At 32.3% G+C, this 19,942-nt stretch overlaps 2 protein-coding genes across 2 annotated transcripts; one reads left to right on the forward strand and one right to left on the reverse strand.

Moving 5' to 3' along the window:
* Positions 1-4,698: 4,698 nt before the first annotated feature.
* LOC103504585 (fructose-bisphosphate aldolase 3, chloroplastic) lies at positions 4,699-8,822 on the reverse strand. Its single transcript, XM_008468947.2, has 6 exons — positions 8,240-8,822; positions 7,334-7,603; positions 7,106-7,215; positions 6,834-6,924; positions 6,344-6,613; positions 4,699-5,381 (listed from the first exon to the last, which is right to left on the reverse strand). The coding sequence occupies exons 1-6, from the start codon at positions 8,390-8,392 to the stop codon at positions 5,103-5,105; spliced, it is 1,173 nt and encodes a 390-aa protein (XP_008467169.1). The 5' UTR covers positions 8,393-8,822; the 3' UTR covers positions 4,699-5,102.
* Positions 8,823-10,674: 1,852 nt separating this feature from the next.
* LOC103504586 (2-oxoglutarate and iron-dependent oxygenase domain-containing protein CP2-like) lies at positions 10,675-19,519 on the forward strand. The gene is made up of 9 exons (XM_008468948.3): positions 10,675-11,108; positions 14,822-14,869; positions 15,410-15,586; positions 15,667-15,817; positions 15,914-16,000; positions 17,192-17,316; positions 17,739-17,857; positions 18,724-18,835; positions 18,918-19,519. Exons 1-9 carry the CDS (start codon positions 10,809-10,811, stop codon positions 18,951-18,953), a joined length of 1,155 nt encoding a protein of 384 aa, XP_008467170.1. The 5' UTR covers positions 10,675-10,808; the 3' UTR covers positions 18,954-19,519.
* The last annotated feature ends 423 nt before the right edge of the window (positions 19,520-19,942 follow it).

Below are 19,942 nucleotides of genomic sequence, written 5' to 3' on the forward strand. Positions count from 1 at the left end.
AAATTTATCTAATTAAATTCTTAAATTCAAGCTTTGAAATTTTAATTTGATGTTCGTTTTTGACCGATGAATGTCGTATTAGGAAGAAAAAATCTATTAAATAGATTAATAATTAATATAAAAATTAAATGCGTTAAAATTTATCACTTATAATATAATTCAATTGACATCAATACGTTTGTCGGGAACTTTGTTTTAGAAATTTTTTATAAGAAAAAAATATGTCTCTCCATTTTCAAAAAGAGAGAAAAAAAAAACTTATTTCTATTTTCTATTCTCTAGAATCCCACTTCTAGAAAAGCCATTGATGGCTGAGGAAAGGAAGTCAACATAAGATCTAAGATAAGAAAAAATATACAAATTATATATATATATATATATATATATATATATATATATATAATATAGAAAACAGACCAAAAAAGAAAATAATAGAAAAATGTTTAAGTAAAAAAAGGGAAATAATTAATGAGTGGACCACCAAAAGCAGTGCATAGTAAATACCAATGGGTTGTAATATATTAAAATTTGACAAACAAAAGCATATACTATATGATGTTCTCCAAGTTATTTATATAATAAATTTGTAGACCATCCAAACACATATTTCAATCAATGCTATTATTTCAAACATCAGTTTGTTCAAAGCTTTTATTTCTTTAATTTTGTTGACATTAAAAATATTCTTTTATTTAATTTCTAATATCAAACTATCTAAATATAATTGTATTTCATTTTATATAACTGGTACGATGAAGAATCAATGAAAGGTTACTATCAAACTTAAATTTTTATGTTTGTAGTACTTTGATATCTATTGTAGTTTGAAATTGTCCTCCTTTTGCAGGTCGAGGATGTTTGTCTTTTTTTTTTTTTTTTTTACATTCATTGAACCTTTTTGTTTTGTGTTTCTTTAGTACAATGGAGCGAGGGATGAAAATGAACCACTGACATTTCTTTTTATCACCATCATATATTTATGTCAGTTGAGTTATACTCACTTTGGTTTAAGTTTTTTCTTTTTAGTTATTGTTTTGTTAAAGTTAAAATTGAGTCTTATTTATTTATTAATAGAGCCTTAGATTTAGCATGAAATACCTATTTTTGATACGATAGAGTTCGTTTGAAAACAAACGAAGTCAATAGGTTCATGATCGTATAACTCTATAAACGATAGAAAGAAAAATATTGATTCAATTGAATTCAAGCAATTTGTAAGGGTAGAGAATATTAGAAGAAAAAAGAAAGAGATAAATGATTAGACAATTATTTACGATAAGATTATGTAAGGTTTATGTTTTACCTAGTTAAAGCAATTTATGATGATCATGAGATTACAATAAATACAAATTAAGAATACAGAAGTGAAAAGTCTTTCTCTTTCTTTACCTTCATTTGTCGCAATGGAAATGCATGCATCGAACAGTCCTATTCTTTTTAAAGACATAGCGAAACATACGTTATATGGGATAGTGTTTGTTTAAGACGTGTAATCTTTGTCTCAGATCTTTGTCATGTTGAATTTGGGGTTTCGAAATTAATTGGATTTTGTCTCTTAGTGGGCAATAATTTGGGAGGGGGTAAAAGGGATTTGTTGATTGAAAGGGAAATATCAACATAAGAAAGTAGATGAGAGGATACTTCAAACAGTGTGAAAAATGGAGTTAACTGTTGGTTGATGTTGATTATCAATGTGGGATTTGTCTATTTTGGTTCAATAAATGAAAGAGAACATAAGAGGTAAGTAATTTTTATTTTTAATGGAAAAGGAAAAATATTACTTTTAAATATTGAAATAATTCAAAGTTTGCTTTATCTATATTCTTCCTTCCACTTTATAAAATTGGATAGTGGCAAGTAATTTATTAATATTATTATCATTAAAAAAACATAACTCAACTAACATATATTATCTTTGCATCGTATCGTAGATTTTAAGTGGGAGGTTCGATTCTTTTGGTATGAATTAATTTAATATTTCACGTAAAGAAAATTATTATTCCTAAATTTTGCATACTTACTTCAATTGAAATTCTAAACTATAAGTGTAGTAATTAAAATTTAAATCTTAAAAATTGAGGATGTAGTGAAAATTGAAAACATGAATTAGAAAACGACAGATTTAACGAAAACATAGTTGAATTTTATGTTTTTAGATGTCTATTTGATAGTAGATTCAGAATTTACGCTATAATTTAAAAAAAAAAACAAGGAGAATTGTCAAAAATAGCAAAATTAACTAATATCTGCACTTCATAGAAAAATCAGGTGTAATGAAATTTTATTTTATTTAGTAGTTTTTTTAAGTGTAAATAGTTTGTTTAATTTCTTTATTATTTTTTTTTGAAGAAAAACATCTTTAAACATTTATTTTAAATATGTTCAAAAAAATATATTTAGGAACCATAAAATTAAGGGATATCTGAGAATATAACAATTATACTCCAAATATTAACCTATATATAGTAACATTATAAAAAATTACAAATATAATAAGATATGGCAAAGTCTATCACTATAAACCATGTTGAATTTGTTTAGTAAATGGTAATTATAAACACATAACAATAGGTGCATTTGTAACAACTAAATTGGCATAGTTTAATCTTATTATTATTATTATGATGAGTTGTATTTTTTAATACGACATAATACAAGTTGATTGTTGCATCCTTTTAAATTAATTAAACATTTATTAATATGGAAACAAATATTATTTTCCTTAATTAATACTACTTCAAAATATGATATATCACGTGGGCAATTTTTGCCTATGGGTTAAAATACATGTGCATTCTTCAACTCTTTATCTTTATAGATACTCTAATTTTCTTATTTTCCAAAATACAAATAGATAAACATATTAATATTTAAAAAATTATTATAGATAATATGCATGATACGTAGCAAAAATTTAGATTTTGTTAATAGTAAATAATAATAGACTTCTATCGTTATCTATAAATCTCAATTTTTACTCTAAGTTGTAAATATTTTGATTTGTTTTATTTTATTTCAAAATATCTTCAATTTTTTTGGAAGATCCTTACAATTCAATTACATGGTTATTTTATTTCAAAATATTTCAAAAAATCTTCAATTTTTTCATTTTTCTTTATTTATGACTCAAAATAAATGCAAGACACATAAAAGGGTCAATCATTGATAAAAAAAAAATAACTAGAAAAACAAAACTAAAAAAGGTGAAAAAGAATGATATAGATTGATTAAATAGTGTAAACAATTTACAGCTAGAAAAAAAGTTGGTCAAACAATTGCCTAACTTTTTCAATAAATTGAAATGAAGACACTATTCTCAACTATTTATCCAGCTATATATATATATATATATATATATATATATATATATATAGAATTAAAATTTAAAGAATTTAATCTTCTTTTTTATTTTTCTTTTTATTTTCAAAGTAAACGAATAAATAAATAACCTAAATAATTAGGAGAAGAACCAATATGTTGTTTATTGATTAAAAAATTGAGTCTTATGTGAACCAATGGATGAATTTTTTTGGTCTCAACTTTATGGTTTATATTTATGATCAATAGCAAGTCTTCACATGAGGCTTCTTTTTTTAAAAAGAAAAATTATTGGTTTGATTTATGAATTGAACAGTGGCTCTTAAGCTTTAAGAGAATTTATCAATTAATTTCCTGTAATCTTTTGCTTTGTTCAATAAGAAACATTTAAGCAAATGTGTTGAGATCCCATGCATGTTGGTGAGAAATTGGAGATTATATCATATTGCAAGAAGGAATATTCAAAAACCCTAATTTTGACTACATCTCTCTTTAGCTAGATTTGATTTCTCTCTTATATATATATATATATATATATATATATATATATATTAATTATGACAAGCAATTTACCTTTTTAGACATTGAAACCATTCTAAGTTCTTGTGTTGTAATGTCTCCTTAAGATCTAGAGCATTTTGATTGTTTGATATGATTTGTTTAGTTGTCACATGCATGGTGGAAATATAATATCAATCGACTTTCCTTTTAATGTTGAGGATGGTGAGTCGAAATGAGCTTAACTTTACCATAATTTTTTCAGGTTTTCGATCCCTTTATTCTCACTATAACTGTTGTACTAAAAAGATATATTTTGAAGATGCAAAATTGGTCTGACTTATAAGACATTAAAAGAGGTAATGCTTTTAATAGATTATATGTTTGAATCTATCTTTGAGTAGCATATGAAAGAGGATTTCAATTGGATCCCCAATGGGCTTTCCATGGTCACAATCAATAATAACTTTATCTGAATGAAATATGAGATTGAGTTTGAACATAGGACACGAGTTTATCAAAATCCATTGCAAGTATTGATAAAATGGCCATCAACATAGTCAAGTGCATGATCAAAATCCCAATTGGAATTCTCATGAATTTGGCCAAAATCTTGACCAAAATTCATGGTTTTTTGTTTGAAACAATTAATGTCATTTAAATAATAATTATTAATAATATATCTTTTATTAAACAAAACTAAAGTAAGACGTTGTAGATAATTTGAGAGAATTGGATTTGGTGGATAAAAAAATCAACTCATGTTTAGTTCACCAATAATTAAAGAAGTTTATTATCTTCTTATTCGCATCAACTCACATTTTTCGCTCTTTGTCTCTGTAGCTAACCAAACGTTCCTTTAAAAGAACTAACACGCTAATAGATAGATAATATCATTAATTTTCTCCATTATTCCGAATAAAACTTAAGCATAGTTAATTAAAATGTTTTTGGCAAACATAATTATTGCCAACAAAAGTGGTCTCACTTTACAGGAAGGATAAGAGTCCTACTGCATATATTAATGCCTAAATCTCAAAAGCTACATTTTGAAACTTGCCAAATTTGCCAGATCTAACAAAACACTAAGCTTTAACTTGTAGAAAGATGGTAGAATACAATTTGATTACTCTCTCAGTGAGTTTGTTTCTCACAGGTCTTATTGAAAAAAGCTTTCTATCAAGGGAAGAAAAGGAAAGGCTTTTAACCTATAGAGAAAAAGAGGAAATTTGTCTTCTTCAATCGAGCACACATTCAATTTGAGTTTCAAAGCAGTTTACCGAAGCTCAGTAAGTATATCCTTTCACGAACATTCCTGTCTTGGCATCGTCACTTTCACCCTCGGCAGAGTACTTACCAAGCTGAGCGAGGGAGTTTGCCTTTGCACGCACCAGAAGTGCTTTTTGTGCAGCCTCCACGTTTTCGGGGCGTCCTTGCCATGTCTTGAGCACGGTGTTCTGTAAGGCACGAGCGTAAGAGAAGGATACGTGCCAGGGGTTGGGACTTTGGTTCATGGCATTCAGGTTCAGTGTTGCTTCCACTTCAGACTGTCCTCCAGACAAAAACTGCACATGAAACAGAAGATTTTCATCGTTCTATAACTGAAATTGAGACCGAGTTTGTTTAAGAAAGGAATGCTAGTGCATCCCAACCCAACCCAAAACAAACAAGAGTCAAGACCCGCAAAGAAAGCCAAAGGTCAAAGGGGTTCATCAAAATCAAGATGAACAACACTATTTCCCTCGTATAGATCTTTTTGGAGGTAACTTTTCATAAGTTTTAGGTTTTACTACTTTGATCCTTGTACTTTTGGCTTTGATTTATTATGGTCCCTGAACTTTCAAAATGTTTATTCGATCCTTATACTTTAAACTTTGATTCGATTTGGCCTCTGAACTTCCACAAAATTCCCATTTTGATCCTCTAAAAATGAAGTAAAAATAAAAATGAGTAAACCAAAATGGAAACTTTTGAAAGTACAAAATAAACCAAAGTTGAAAGTACATGGACCAAAATAAACCTTTTAAAGGAATAGGAACCAAAATGAACCGAAACTAAAAGTAAAAGGACCAAAGTAGTATTTAAACACTGTAGTTTTTATCCCTATGCGGAAACCTAATCTAATTTGTACGTGTTCACTTGATGAATGAGCCTACACATGCTTCCCCCAACACTGCAAGACAATTGCACTAACCTAGATAAATGGCAAATGAAACACTCGATTCTATTTAACATTTTAAATAAGTGGCACCAAGAGTGAGATTCCAAGAAAAGAAACTTATCGAGTAGAATTTATTTGAATGAGAACATTTGACCACTAAATATTCTTACCGGTCATGAAAGCTTTGACAAATCATCTTAATATTCAACCAATAAACAAACCAAACAAACCATGATATGTAGAAGAAATTATCTACAGATTCAGTAGCAAAACAAAACATACAGTGACCTGCATGATACTGAGATGTGAGCAAGGAAAAATTATGCATGCCATGGAACACTTGGAAAGGAGTTCAATTATTCATACCATGATTCCAGGAACTGCAGGAGGAACTCTTCTCCTGAGCATCTTTAATGTGTATTTGGCAATAGTTTCAGGAGACGCCTTCTCCTTGTGCTCGGCCCCAGGGGTTACCATGCTAGGCTTTAGAAGGATTCCTTCGAACAGAACATTGTTTTCAGCCAAATAGAAGAATACTTCTGACCAGACCTTTTCAGCCACTTCAAGTGTCCTGTCAATGGAATGGTCTCCATCAAGAAGGATCTCAGGTTCTACAATAGGTACAAGGCCATTGTCCTGCATTAACAAAGTTAATCAAGAAATCTCTAGGAAAGAGATAGAAAAAAGAGTATCTTAATGTAAAGAAAAATCTCTTCAAATTTATGATCCTGTAATATGTATTTATTTCCAACCAGATAGAGCAAAACCCAAATTCATTAATTTACAGAATCCCCCATGATTTACTAATAATAGATAAAGTGATGACGGTAAACAAGTTCATTGAACAGCCATATACCTGAGAAATGGCAGCATATCGTGCAAGGCCCCAAGCAGCTTCCTTAACTGCCAGAGCGGAAGGACCACAAGGAATGCTAACAACTGTCCGCCTGTATGTTTAACATGATTTGGATTATGTATAATTAACCTAGCAATATATGTTAGAGGAGAAAACCACGCTATACAAGAAGGTCTTTGTTCTTACAAAAACAAGTTCCAAGAAAAAAGGCAAACTTCAATGTTAATAACTTAATACTCAACCCACATTCACGAAGAACATGTCTGACTTACCACTTAGCAAAACGAGCACCTTGCTTATAATATTCAGCAGATCTTGAGGCCAGTCCATCTAAGCCTTGACACCAAGATTCACTGTTAGATCCAGGCAAAGGAACCAAACCCTGAAACCCACACAACGATACAAATATGAATAAAACTCTATATTAACAAACTTTGCATAGTCTTGTAACAGCGACCCAAACTGTTTGATGTGTATCAAAAGGTAAAATAACAATTCACCTTGTCAACTTTAATGCCAGGCATAATTTTTGCCTCCCGTAAGCAATCAACAAATTTCTTTCCATCTGTGGTTGATTGGTAGAGTGTTTCCTCGAAAAGAATAGCACCAGATATATAGTCTCCCAAGCCAGGCGTGGTCAGCAAAAGCTGTCTGTAAGCTTGTCTGTTGGTTTCGTTATTGGCCAAGCCAATGGATGCTAACCTCTTTCCACAAGTTGCATTGGATTCATCAATGGCAAGAATACCACGTCCAGGAGATGCAACTGATTTCTGCAAACCAAAGAATAGAACAAGATAATGACTTAATACAAGGAACACAACCTAATTCCCATGCATTAAGCATATGAAGGTGATCTTGCCATTCCGCAATGCCATGCTCAATGATTTAAAGCATAGTGCAAGCTCTGAGAGAGACTACGATCTGTTTCTTATTAAATATTCATAATTCATGAGAAATCAAAGATTGATCTAGTATATTCAAATAAAAAACGAAAACGAAAGGGGAAAAAGTCCATGACTACTACTATGAACATTGTAACACGATGATAATCAAACTCATCTCACTGATGAACAAAAACCCACAATTGCAAACACTAAAACCAATCTCTCAAACGTATAAATTTACAGATTCTCGATGAAGAGAGGGGGAAAAAAACACAAACCTAAAACACCCAACTACATAAAGATCGCGAAAAGTCAACTTCTTGATCAAAGTCATAGAAAAACAAATCCAAACCCGGATAAAGACAGAGAAGAGAACCCCACCCACAATCGCAAACAATCAGCAAATACATCACGATCAACTCAAAACTTCAATAAATGCAAATCAAACATCAGATCCAAATCCCAGCAACAACCCCACGTGCCCTTCCAAATCAAATCGCCACAAAGAAACCAAAAACTCACCGCGGTCTGGACAAGCTCATCTGAGTAAGCCCCAGCACGGATCGGAACAGAAAGGCGTCGTCTGGAAGACGACCCACGCTTCTGAGAGAAAGATTGTTGGGCAATCCACTGCGAAGATGAAGCGTTCAACTTAGCGAAGCTCAGGGAGGCCATGGCTTCGACAACGGAGAGAAAGAATTGATGGGGTAAAAGGAAAAACACAGAATCGAAATTGGTTCGGGGACGATTTTAATATGGAACTAAATGGGAAGAGAAATAACAAAATCAAAAAGTTGGGTTCGTTTGCAATCGTAGTTTAAGTGGGTAGGTGAGTGGATCGGGGTGGGCGCGACTGACCAAAATTGGTACTTTAAAAAAGTGAGAGAGAAAACGTTTTTGTATTGGAAAGTCCGCCAGGGGCAAGTGTGTGGCGATGAAGATGATGTATTGCCAAACGGTCCTTGTCGATAATTTCTATATTACCAAGTTATTGGTTTTGTTTGAGGTGGCTAACGTCAGAATAAGTTCGTTGTTAAAAGTCACTCCCTTAGTTGAGTTTGCTTATAAAGTATGTGATTGCCAAAGGAAGGAGGACTGGGAAATAGTAAAGATTTTAGCAGACAGTAAACAAATTCAGAAATAAGGATTTGAAATAATAATACAGAGATAAAGTTTCATTGAATTTAGAGTAGATAGTCGTATGGGAGTAGTCGATAATGTTCTTGGTTCCCATCTCATTAGCCTGTTTTTTTTCTTAATTATAATAAATTAATTTTATGTTGTTGTTATTATTATATAAATATTATATTTAAACCACCGTCATTGTTTAATGGTCGTTTTTTTTAAGAATAAAAGACATATTTACGCAAAATTCTACTATGAAATTTTGACTTGATTGTAAATATTTTGTCAATTTTACCATTTTTGAGAAATAGGACATGAATGTGTTTGAATTGAACCTTTAAATTTTGATTTTATATACGGATAATTTTATCTACTGGAAAAAATGAGTTTATTTCCTTTAATTTTAAATAATCAATTTGATACTAACCATGTTAAAAAATTAGTGAAAATTCTAATATATTTTAAAACTCAATAAAACAAACCAAACTATTTCCTAGAACTTAATTTTGTCTTGACATTTACATATCTTAGGCATTTACGAATGAAAATTCATTCATCAACTTACATAAAACAAACTTTATAGGAATAGTTGTAAATATAGCAATTATATTAAAAATAGTTAAGTATATAGCAACATTTTAAAAAAATTGTAAATATAGTAAAATCTAACGATGGTGGGAGTATATCAGATAGACCAGAAGAGTTTATTAATGATAGAAGTTTGTCGCTGATAGACTTTGCTATATTTTAAAAATATTGTTACATACTTCATAATTATTCTAAAAATTACTGTCTATTATAATTACCTTTTATATATATATAACAAACGAGCACGAACAAAGATAAAGTATAGAGTGGTCAAGAAAGTAAAAACTTAGTGTCATTATGGATTCATATAGAGAGCTTAATATAACTTTTTTTAGTTTGTAATATTTGTAGAGTAATTCTAAGGTTTAAATGAGATAAAATTACGATTGTTTTATTTCAACTTTACATAAACTATTTTGAACTAAAAGGAACAATATTATTTTTGGAGAAATGTTTACCCCTTCCAATGAGTTTGGAATATTGTGGGGGAGTGAATCAAAGGCAAGGGACTTGTTTTTTTCCATCTTCCGCTAATACATGACGTTGAAGGTAATAGAAATCTCATTAAGTCCAACGCACATGATTTATTCTTGAAGAACCAGTGAGAAAGAATGATATATTATGATATTTAATTGACCAATACCTTTCATTAAATCCAAATGTTCTAATACATTTTAAGTTTTGTTGAAACAATAGTCTCAAAAGATTACGTTTCTGACATGTGCAATGCAAGCAATGTCCTATTTTTTTTTGTGCAAATCATTATATACCCCATCCTTTGTTGATGATCTTTAAAATACGAAAAAACTTATATTTTCATTAGTAGTTTTATATTTACTCAAACACAATGCAAAATAACTCATGAGTTTACTATCCATACTCGACCTTTCATAGACTCAAAAAACGAATTGATCAAAGATATTCGACCTAGTCATTGCTCGTTCAAAGTACAAACTATTTCCAATTTGTTTTTTTAGAAGAAAAATCATCAAATGGATTAAAAAGTTAAGTTTAAACAAAATAACTCATCAATTTGCTATCCATGCTCGACCTTTCATGGACTCAAAAAGCGAGTTGAAAGATATCCGACTTAGTCATTGAAAGTACTAAACTATTTTGAAAGATCGTCAAGTGGATTAAAAAATTAAGTTTAAAGATTGAAAGATAGTTTAGACGTCCACGTAATTGGTCTGGTCCCACAAGTACACGTGGACAACTAACAAAACAGAGCCCTAACCCTAGCCTGCAACTTTCACCATCTTCGTCTTCTTCCTCTCTCCCTAACCCTAATTTCAATCCACTGCTCACATTCTCTTCACACAAACATGCTTCTCTAATTCTTCCTTCACTCCTCTTTCACCTCCACAGATGCGAAGCTATGTCTCTGGAAGCTTCGCTGGAACGACGGAAGCAGCCCCAAGCTCCCGGGACTGGCAATGGTAATGGTGTCGTCTCGCCCACACCACAGTCTCTCTCAACTCACAGGCTTCGTCTTCAACCCAAGGAAGATCATAAGTCGGAGAGCTATGAAGACCTGCAATTAGAATTCAGTCCTGTCCTTTTCAGCATGCTGGAAAGGCACTTGCCTCCCAATATGCTCAATGTGGCACGCGAAGTTAAGCTTCAGTACATGAGGGACATTCTACTCCGATATGCTCCTGAAGGCGAACGCAACCGAGTAAGTGTTTTAAATTGTTTCTCTCTGTATATGTGATGAATTTTCAATACTTGTTTGCTTGGTTGTGAATGGAGGAACAGGAAGAGATGATGATTTTTTTAAAGAAATTGTTTTATAGGTTGAAATCCAATGGTTAGCAGTTGCCATATGATCTTATGAGTTGTTAGTGGACGGCGTTTAGAGGATAAGGATTAAGATTTTTATTTCCATCGTTATGTGATGGCGGATCACATGGCGGGAACATAGTTATTTGAATATGTAGACTTTTGACTTTTGACTTGGCTGATGGAAGCTACAACCGCATGTTAGTTAATTTTATTTGTAAAATGGATGATTATACTTTTATGTTAATATGTCAAGCAAAAGATGAGGATAGTATTTGAAGAATTTTTCTCTGCTAGTGAGTCTGTGGTCTTTATTTTTGTAGCAAATTTGGTGAAAGCAAGGGGGAGACGTCAATGTTTGTACCTTATTACTAGTTGAGAATTCTTTATTTTGGTTTCGAGCAATTATAATTGGAGGTTCAATTCCCAATTGTACCCAAATAAAAAAATAAAAAATAAGAAATTGGAGGCTTTGCATTCAAGTAAAAATCTGGGAACGCAAGGTCTACCCCTGTATCACGTTTCTATATTTGGTTACTTCCACGTTTCTTGGAAGTATTTCCAGAACATTGGATTAAATTTTATATAGAAAAAAATGGAGAAAGTATGTAAAGTATGAAGAAAGATAAACAGCTTTTCCAAGAATCAAAATCCTCCTCAGAGCTTACAAATGGGAGCTTTAGTTAGATCAATAGTAGCAGGGGAATCATTGATAGAAGTGGAGTGGTGAACTTCAGTTGGATGTGCTTCCTTAGAGATCTATTTAGCTTCCATACATACTGTCATTTCTTTCGAGCTAATAGTTCCAAATCCGAGCTTTTGAAATACTAATAAGAGCTTGACATGCATTGTGACCAAGCATTGCCTGGAGAACTTGGTGAATTCTTCTTCTTTTTCTTCTTTTCTTTTTGTTTTTGGGTGAAACAGCCTACCTGATGACAAAATGCTTAACTTTGAAGTTTTACAAACACTTTACGATCCAATAGTTTTTAGTTACAACTTCTATAATTAAAAACATGGAATAAATTTTAAAATCTACCACAAAAGTTTTAGAAACAAAGAAAATTGTTTTTTTCTTAGGAATACAAATAATAGGCAATATGGAGTGATTTTGAAAGATGCTTTAATTTTTTCAAAAATATTATCTAAGGCATATAATGAGTAATATGAAGTATATATCAAGTGTGTATTTCTTTCTTCTTTTTATTTTATCATGAAAACAGAACCGCAAGATAAAAACGATTAACAAAAACAAATATTGCTACCTGGTTTGGTTGTTTTTCTAAATAAGCATTGTAATCAACAATATTAACTTGTATTATGAAAAATAACGTGCCATGTCCATTTTACCTCTTTGGTGGTTTAAATTTTATAGCCTTATTAACTCATAATAATTTCAACTCTATTTTCTCCAATTGGATGTCAGTTTTGCTACTTCCTTAACTTGGTCCTTGGATGTTCCTTTCTTTTCTTTTTGGTCAATCTCTTACCTTATGTGAATTCAATATTTTAAAATATAAGAAACACGACTGTCACTTAGATCCGTTAATGAGAAATAGGAAAGTGTGCAACCACAGGTAGTCAAGTACATCACAAGCATGAAAAATACCCATAGGGAACTTTTTAGCTTGGACTCTAGGTAAACTCTCACGTTCTAATGAACTATTCTGTCTTAGCTTCAGATGCTGTTTTATCTAGGTGTTTAATTTCTGGCACCCGATTTCATTTAGGCGTGCGCCTAATTAGATCCACAATTTTAAACATACCTTTTATGGTGAACACTTTAACGCATTTGTTTTGTTAGCGATGATACACCATACATCTATTATTTTTGTTTGCTAGTTCTGTAGAAACTTCTCATTAGTTATCTTAACTTATTTGGTTGGTTAGAAAGGTGATGTGAACTTCATGTACTTGGTGGTTCGCAAAGAGAAGCATATGGTGAATGATATAATATTAAATTTGTCTTCACCCACCAACTTAAGCTTTTGGGTCAATTGGTGACTGAAGATGGTATCAGAGCGGGTTGGTTTAGGAGTCATGTGTTTAAACCCCTGCATTGTTATTTGATTTCTTCTGTAATTAAAATTGATTTTCACTTGTTGAGTCTTCTTCATGTTTCAAGCTCACATGTGGAGGGGAGTGTTGAAAATATAATATTAAATTTTCTTATCCAAAAAAATATAATATTAAATTTAACGACACTAGTTATTTTAAGCTTTTGGGTCAATTGGTGATTTAAAATTTGCATAGGCCTTCAAATAGGTATTAATCTGTTTCTTAATTGTTCATAGTTGCGTTCCAATCACCTTTTTGTCACCTTCTGGATGCTTTGTGTGTTTAAATAAATTCCTGGTTTTTAAACGAGTGCATTTAGTTGAAAAACTCTGTTTTCAGTCATTATCTCCTGATAATAACAAAGAGTATCAAAGTAACTTTCCAAATGAAGACATCTCTGTGCCTAATAATGTGTAGCTTATTGCATTTGATATGAAAATCCTTTTCCAAGAAGCTGCATTGTTGAAAAAGAATATCTCTGCCCTATTGTAACTTAACTACCATGGGTTGGCGTTTCAAATGGCAAGCTGCAATTTTTGATGTCCTTGTGGTCATGAGTGCAAATCTTTAGTAGCTATGCATGTTGAATATAAAATATTCTAAATTCTTCTCATCTCTAACCCTAATATTGGAAGGTTAGATAGTTACTTATAAGATTATTGAGGCGTGTAAATGGGTCTAAACACTTTTGCATATGAATTTTTTTTCGATACATCTCTCAAGCAAGAAGCTTGTTTTCTTAAATCAGATTTTGAGTCTAAAAACATTGCTGGCTAATGCATGAGAAATTTAATAGTTGAATATAATTATGTGCCTCACTCATTCGCACCTTTCTTTGAGGCTTAACTGCTTTAGGGCTTTTGTAACTTTGTTTGTGTTGTGGTTATACAAATATTGGCATCAAAATAGCTGAGAGAACGAGTATCCTTCCAGTTGCTCAGCTGCGAAATGGTTTATCATTCTTTGCACGACTTTCCTGTTTCTACAGGTTTCTTGAAGCCAGCGGCTATTTAACTGTGCTTCAAAGAAGTCCTATCAATAATTAAGTGCATGAAAGAAGTTCTATCAATTATAAACTATTTTTCAAGAATGGCTTATCTACCCTTTTTCTTTCCAGTGATTAATGTAGTTGCCCATCGTGATTTATGATATCTTTAGCTTCTAGAAATCTACATCTTCCACAGTGTGGAGCGAAGTATTTAATATTGTGCTTGTGATATTACATCATTTGATTTGTTGATTCAATGTGCAAAGACGTGAATGCTAGCTTACTTGTCTTCCTGAATTTGTTTGGCTGTATACCTTCTGTGGTATGGTTCTTGATGGGTATAAATATCTTCACTTCATATTGTAGCTAGTTTTGAATTTCCAAAGAAAGAAAGAAGGTTGTGTCAAACCAAATTTAGAATTTAAACCTGTTGGGTGGTGTGATTTTTGATTATTTATGTATCTGTTTCTTTATTCTTTTCCTCTTGGCTCCTACCATGTGTTTTATCTGTTTCTCATCTTAAATATTCTGTTACTCACAATTTCATGTATTTGAATTATCAGGTGCAGAGGCATAGAGAATACCGACAAAAGATTATTTCAAACTATCAGGTAAATGCAAGTCTTAGCCCCCACATTCTTTAGAAAAAAAAGCTGGAAAGGGAAGCGAAGGAGGTCTTCCGTCTTTTCCCAAAGTCAGTAGTTGAATAATGAAAGCAGATGCAAGGGACTAAGTCATGCTTAGACTTGTCCAAGTATTTATGGAGTCCTTTCTTATATGCTTCAAAATCATCTAATGGCATAAACTTTACATTATAAATTGGAATCTTTGACTTTTGAGTATTTTCAAGGACCACATTCCACGGTTTGTCCTAATGGTACTGGATTTCAGTGGAAGTTGCAAAAGAAGGTTCTCGAAGGCCATGTTGTCCTAAGTAAAAAAGAAGAGAAAAAATAAAAACTAGCAATTTTGTTTCTGGGCTCGTAATGCATTTTTTTTAACTCTTATCTTTGTTAATAAAATGCATAGAAGTAAGATGAGATCTTGATATTTTTGTAATAAATCTTAGTTTACATTTTTTTTATTCCTTGGACAGTTACTTAAAGTGCTTCCTTATTATATTCCCTAAGTTGCTAGCGTACTCTATGCAGCCATTACACAGAGAGCTTTACAGCATGCATGCTGCAAACTTCTTTGTCCCCTCATTTCTCAAAGCTGTTAATGAGAATTCAGAGGAGAGCTTTAGACGCATCATGTCTGAACCATCTCCAGGAATTTATAAATTTGAAATGCTTCAACCACAATTTTGTGAAAAGCTGTTATCTGAGGTACCGTAATTTAAACTTTGTTAACTTTTCTTACTTCCCTGAGATTTGGTTTCTATGTAATACTATTCTCCTTCTTCTAGGTGGAAAGCTTTGAAAGATGGGTTCATGAGACGAAATTCAGAATCATGCGACCAAACACAATGAACAAATATGGTGCTGTTCTTGATGACTTTGGTTTAGAGACCATGCTTGATAAGTTGATGGATGATTTTATACGTCCTATATCAAGAGGTAATACATTTGAGGGGATTGCTCCTTGAAAGTTGTTTTCATGTAAAATGCAAGAGCCATTATTTTTCTCATGCTTTTGTTTTTGGTATTGTGTAGTTTTCTTTCCAGAAGTTGGAGGAGCCACACTGGACTCTCATCATGGTTTTGTTGTAGAATATGGAATTGATAGAGATGTGGAACTTGGTAGGTTCTAATACGAACTACTTCATTTTCTATATTATTGTTCTCGAGAAAAGAAAAATCCTTTTGTTATAAATGCATTTGTTAAATACAAAATTGCTAAACATATGGATCACTGTTGTGCTTCCACTCATTTTTTCTCCAATCACTTTTGTATTTAGTTTTTTTGTATGCTCGTGTTATTCCATTTTTTCTCAATGAAAAACATTCTAATAAAAAAAAAAAAGAATTATTCTCCACTCACCAATCTCTTGCTTCTACGTTAAGTTCTATATAATTTATTTTTATCACGAAATCTCATAAATATTCGTAGGGACCCTTTCTTTTGGTCACTTGCATCTATTGTATGTTGATATAATGCATTTTAAAGTATGCTCAGGCATCAATTTTAGTCCTTGATGAATAAACCGCCCTTCCTCTCCAGGAAGAAAGGCTCCATGCAAAGAAGCATTTGGTTGAGATTTTTTTTTGGTGGGGGGGTGTCAAATTACCTTCTATCCCTACACTTTTATGTGTTGTCTATTTCATCCCTGTATTTTTTGGAAGTTTTAATGTCGTTACTAATTTACAATAATTAATTTATCCCAAAAGTTCTTATTGTTAACCAGTGGTGTTAAATTTTTTGGAAAATTATTGAAGCATTCACGTAGTGCTATGGCCTGTCTTACTTGACACTGTACTTACGGTATGTGACTGTGAGTTAGTCTGAATTGTTTTCAACTACAATTGACAACAAATGCCATTGGAGTGAATTGGCTATAGGGATAGCATTGAAACCGAAGTATAAGAAGAAAATTGATACAAATGTGAAACTAGAGGAAGAACAGTGTAATAATTTAACCTACTTCTGTATTAACTTATAAGTCTTTACACTTTCTCTGTAGACATATTTTAATTATTGACAATGTAGATCTGTAAACGAATAAGCATGTGATTAAACTTTAAAAGATAAGCCATACTCTGTTCTCCCTTTGCTCACTGCTCAAGATGATTGTTTTCTCCCGTAATTTATTTTTTGGTCCTTTGGTTTAGTTTCCTATATATTTTTGTCTGTAGTTATTGCAATCAGTAAATTTATGACATCTGTTTTCTGGTTTGTTGCTTTCTTGTTATTCTTCTTTCCTAAAGGTTTGATATTCATTTGTTGACATTGAAGCTATTAATCAATTTTGTTTGAAAATGATTTTACTGTAGGTTTTCATGTGGATGATTCGGAAGTCACATTGAACGTTTGCTTGGGTAAACAATTTTCTGGTGGTGAACTGTTCTTTCGTGGCATCCGTTGTGACAAACATGTTAATACAGAGACCCAATCAGAGGTATTATGATAATCTTAAGGACACCGCTCTTTTTTCTGTATTTCAGGTTCATTCATTTGTATTTCAAGTTGCATTGTCAGATCCGTCAGTTCTGTGATTGTGTACCTTAAATTTTCTCAAGATTCTGCATACATAGTGTAGCTGTTTTCATTCATCCATTGAAATCATAGCGCAGGTGCTTTTGAATCTGGATGTTAGTTCATTAAAATTAGCCATTAATTGCTGGGATAACTAATATTTTTTTCCATAAGAATAAGAATTTGAGAAGTCTCATTTAGGCCTATGGTACATGAAAGCAAGTGTACTTATCATTTTTACCCAACAATGCGTGTGGCTATACATTACAAGATTAATGAGTAGTCTTTCTTAGTAGTTCTCTGTTGTGGGGTGGGTGAAATTTACCGAAACGGTCTCTGTATTAGGAAATCTTTGACTATCTCCATGTTCCTGGGCATGCGGTGCTTCATCGTGGACGTCATCGGCATGGTGCTAGAGCTACAACATCCGGTCGTCGGGTCAACTTACTTTTGTGGTGCAGAAGGTATTTTCTCCTTAATACTTTAAAATCTTAACGATTGCCTTATTCCAAGTAAAACTAAGAGGAAATGGATGCGATATTTCGTTCAACAACATAGGCCTTAAATGTCAGTAAGTGATAATTAGTAATCTTAGTACGATATATATATTTACTAGGTATTCTATTGGACTTTTACATGCCATTCAACGTCTGGGCTGATGCCAAGCACAAGAATTAGCTTACACTAGATGAATTGGGTTATTCGTATCTGTGTGTATATATATTTTGACCGGACAGGAATTGGATTACCGTATAATGTGAAGTTTTCTGTTAAATTAATATATTTTTTTGTGTAGCCTGAGTCTGAGCACTAAATAAATGCTAATGTGATGCTTACTCGTTGAGGTTCCATGCATTTTTCAGCTAGCTTAAGGCAGTTAATGATTGATGCCTGTAAAATTTCTTTTGACTTGAATTGTTCCATTCTCTTTTTGTTGGTTGGCTTAAGGTGTGTTTGGGAGTACTTGTTTTCTTAGTAGAAGCATTTGTAGTAAAAACATTTTAAATTATAATTAATTTAGTAAAAAGTGTTTAATAAAAAATCTTGTTAAGGATTGGTTCTATACATTTCAAAGCCTTTGGTGCTTCCTAGTCATGTAGTTCGTTCAGTCAAGAGCCGGCTAAGAACACTCACGAGTGCAGTGCTTTCTCACAATGCACTTTAAAGTTCTTAAGATGCTTTGGGACTTTTTCTAACAAGCACTTTTTTTTAGTTGAAACATGGTGGTTTTGAGTGAGAAACGCAGTCACATATGTAAAATATATCTTGCTCAGCTGCCTTCGGTGTTTTCCTCACTTTATCTCCTCTTTTTGGCAACATCTTGTTGTAGTTCTGTGTTTAGAGAGTTGAAGAAATACCAAAAAGATTTCTCCAGCTGGTGTGGAGAATGTCAACGTGAGAAAAGAGAAAGACAACTCCTATCAATCGATGCAACAAAGCAGGTAAGATTCTGTCTAGCAGATTTGAGTACCACTTTTAAGTTTTTGCCTCAAGTTCAACCTGATCTATATCTCATATCTCCAGGAGTTACTTAGAAGGGAAGTAAAATCTCCTCCTTGAGCCAGGCTACAAAGGTGAAAACTATGGTTGAGAAGGAGCTGTAAATTTAACCAAAATTTGAAGGATGTTCATCAGAATGAAGTCTCTTCTATCTTGAAGCTTTCGCCATGTGCAGGTAATGGGTGTTGTCCTGTATTATTTATTATGCTGCATTACATTTTGCAAGTGTAGCTGTACATTTAAAATGATGTTGATAGGGGAAGTTGTTATTATAGCTGTCAGAAAAATTTAACCAATTAGAAACCCGTTTGTGCCAAATTGGGAGTGAATTAACATGTAAACTTTAGCTTCTGATGCTTCCTATACGTCGAATTGAATATTCTGTTCATAGTGCAGCAATTTTATTACACTGCTCATCAAGTCGAGGATGGCAATGAGATTGGTATTAGTGTGGTGAAACAAATTTTGGTATTGAGTTTTTGTCGTTGGAGAGCATTTTAGTTGCTCTTTTTAGCTATATGGCTCACAAGTATGTGTACAACTCTTTGAATGTTTGATATCATTGGTTCCTTGATTTCGATCATGATTGCCCCATGATCGTTGCCGGTTGTCGTTCGCTTTGTGTTTATCTTCATTGTTGCTATCTTCCTTCTCTCTCGATCTCACAATAAAGTGAAGAAAAATCTCTGAAAATTATGTTGATATCTAGACCATGAAAGTACAATAGGATAAGAGTAATTTTGTGTCTTATTTTGGTAGTCTTTACAACGCTTTAATTGTAGGACTAATGCACATATTTATTTTCCCCTTAATGTTTGTAAAATTGCTTCTTGAAAGTTTTGATTGTAGAATTACTTATTAATACGCTTGTTCAAATCATTATCTACATACATAGGATTCATAATCTCATTGCCACGATTTATTATTTTCATTTTCCTCGGATTTAGGTAAGATAAAAAATACTCTCCTATAGCTCCTAGCTTTCATTTGGAGGGTTTCCTAACGTTTTCCCCCCAGTTTGGAAGGTGAAGCTCTTTTCTTTCTAATGG

Source organism: Cucumis melo, chromosome 9 (assembly GCF_025177605.1).
Source record: "Cucumis melo cultivar AY chromosome 9, USDA_Cmelo_AY_1.0, whole genome shotgun sequence".
Lineage (NCBI taxonomy): Eukaryota > Viridiplantae > Streptophyta > Magnoliopsida > Cucurbitales > Cucurbitaceae > Cucumis > Cucumis melo.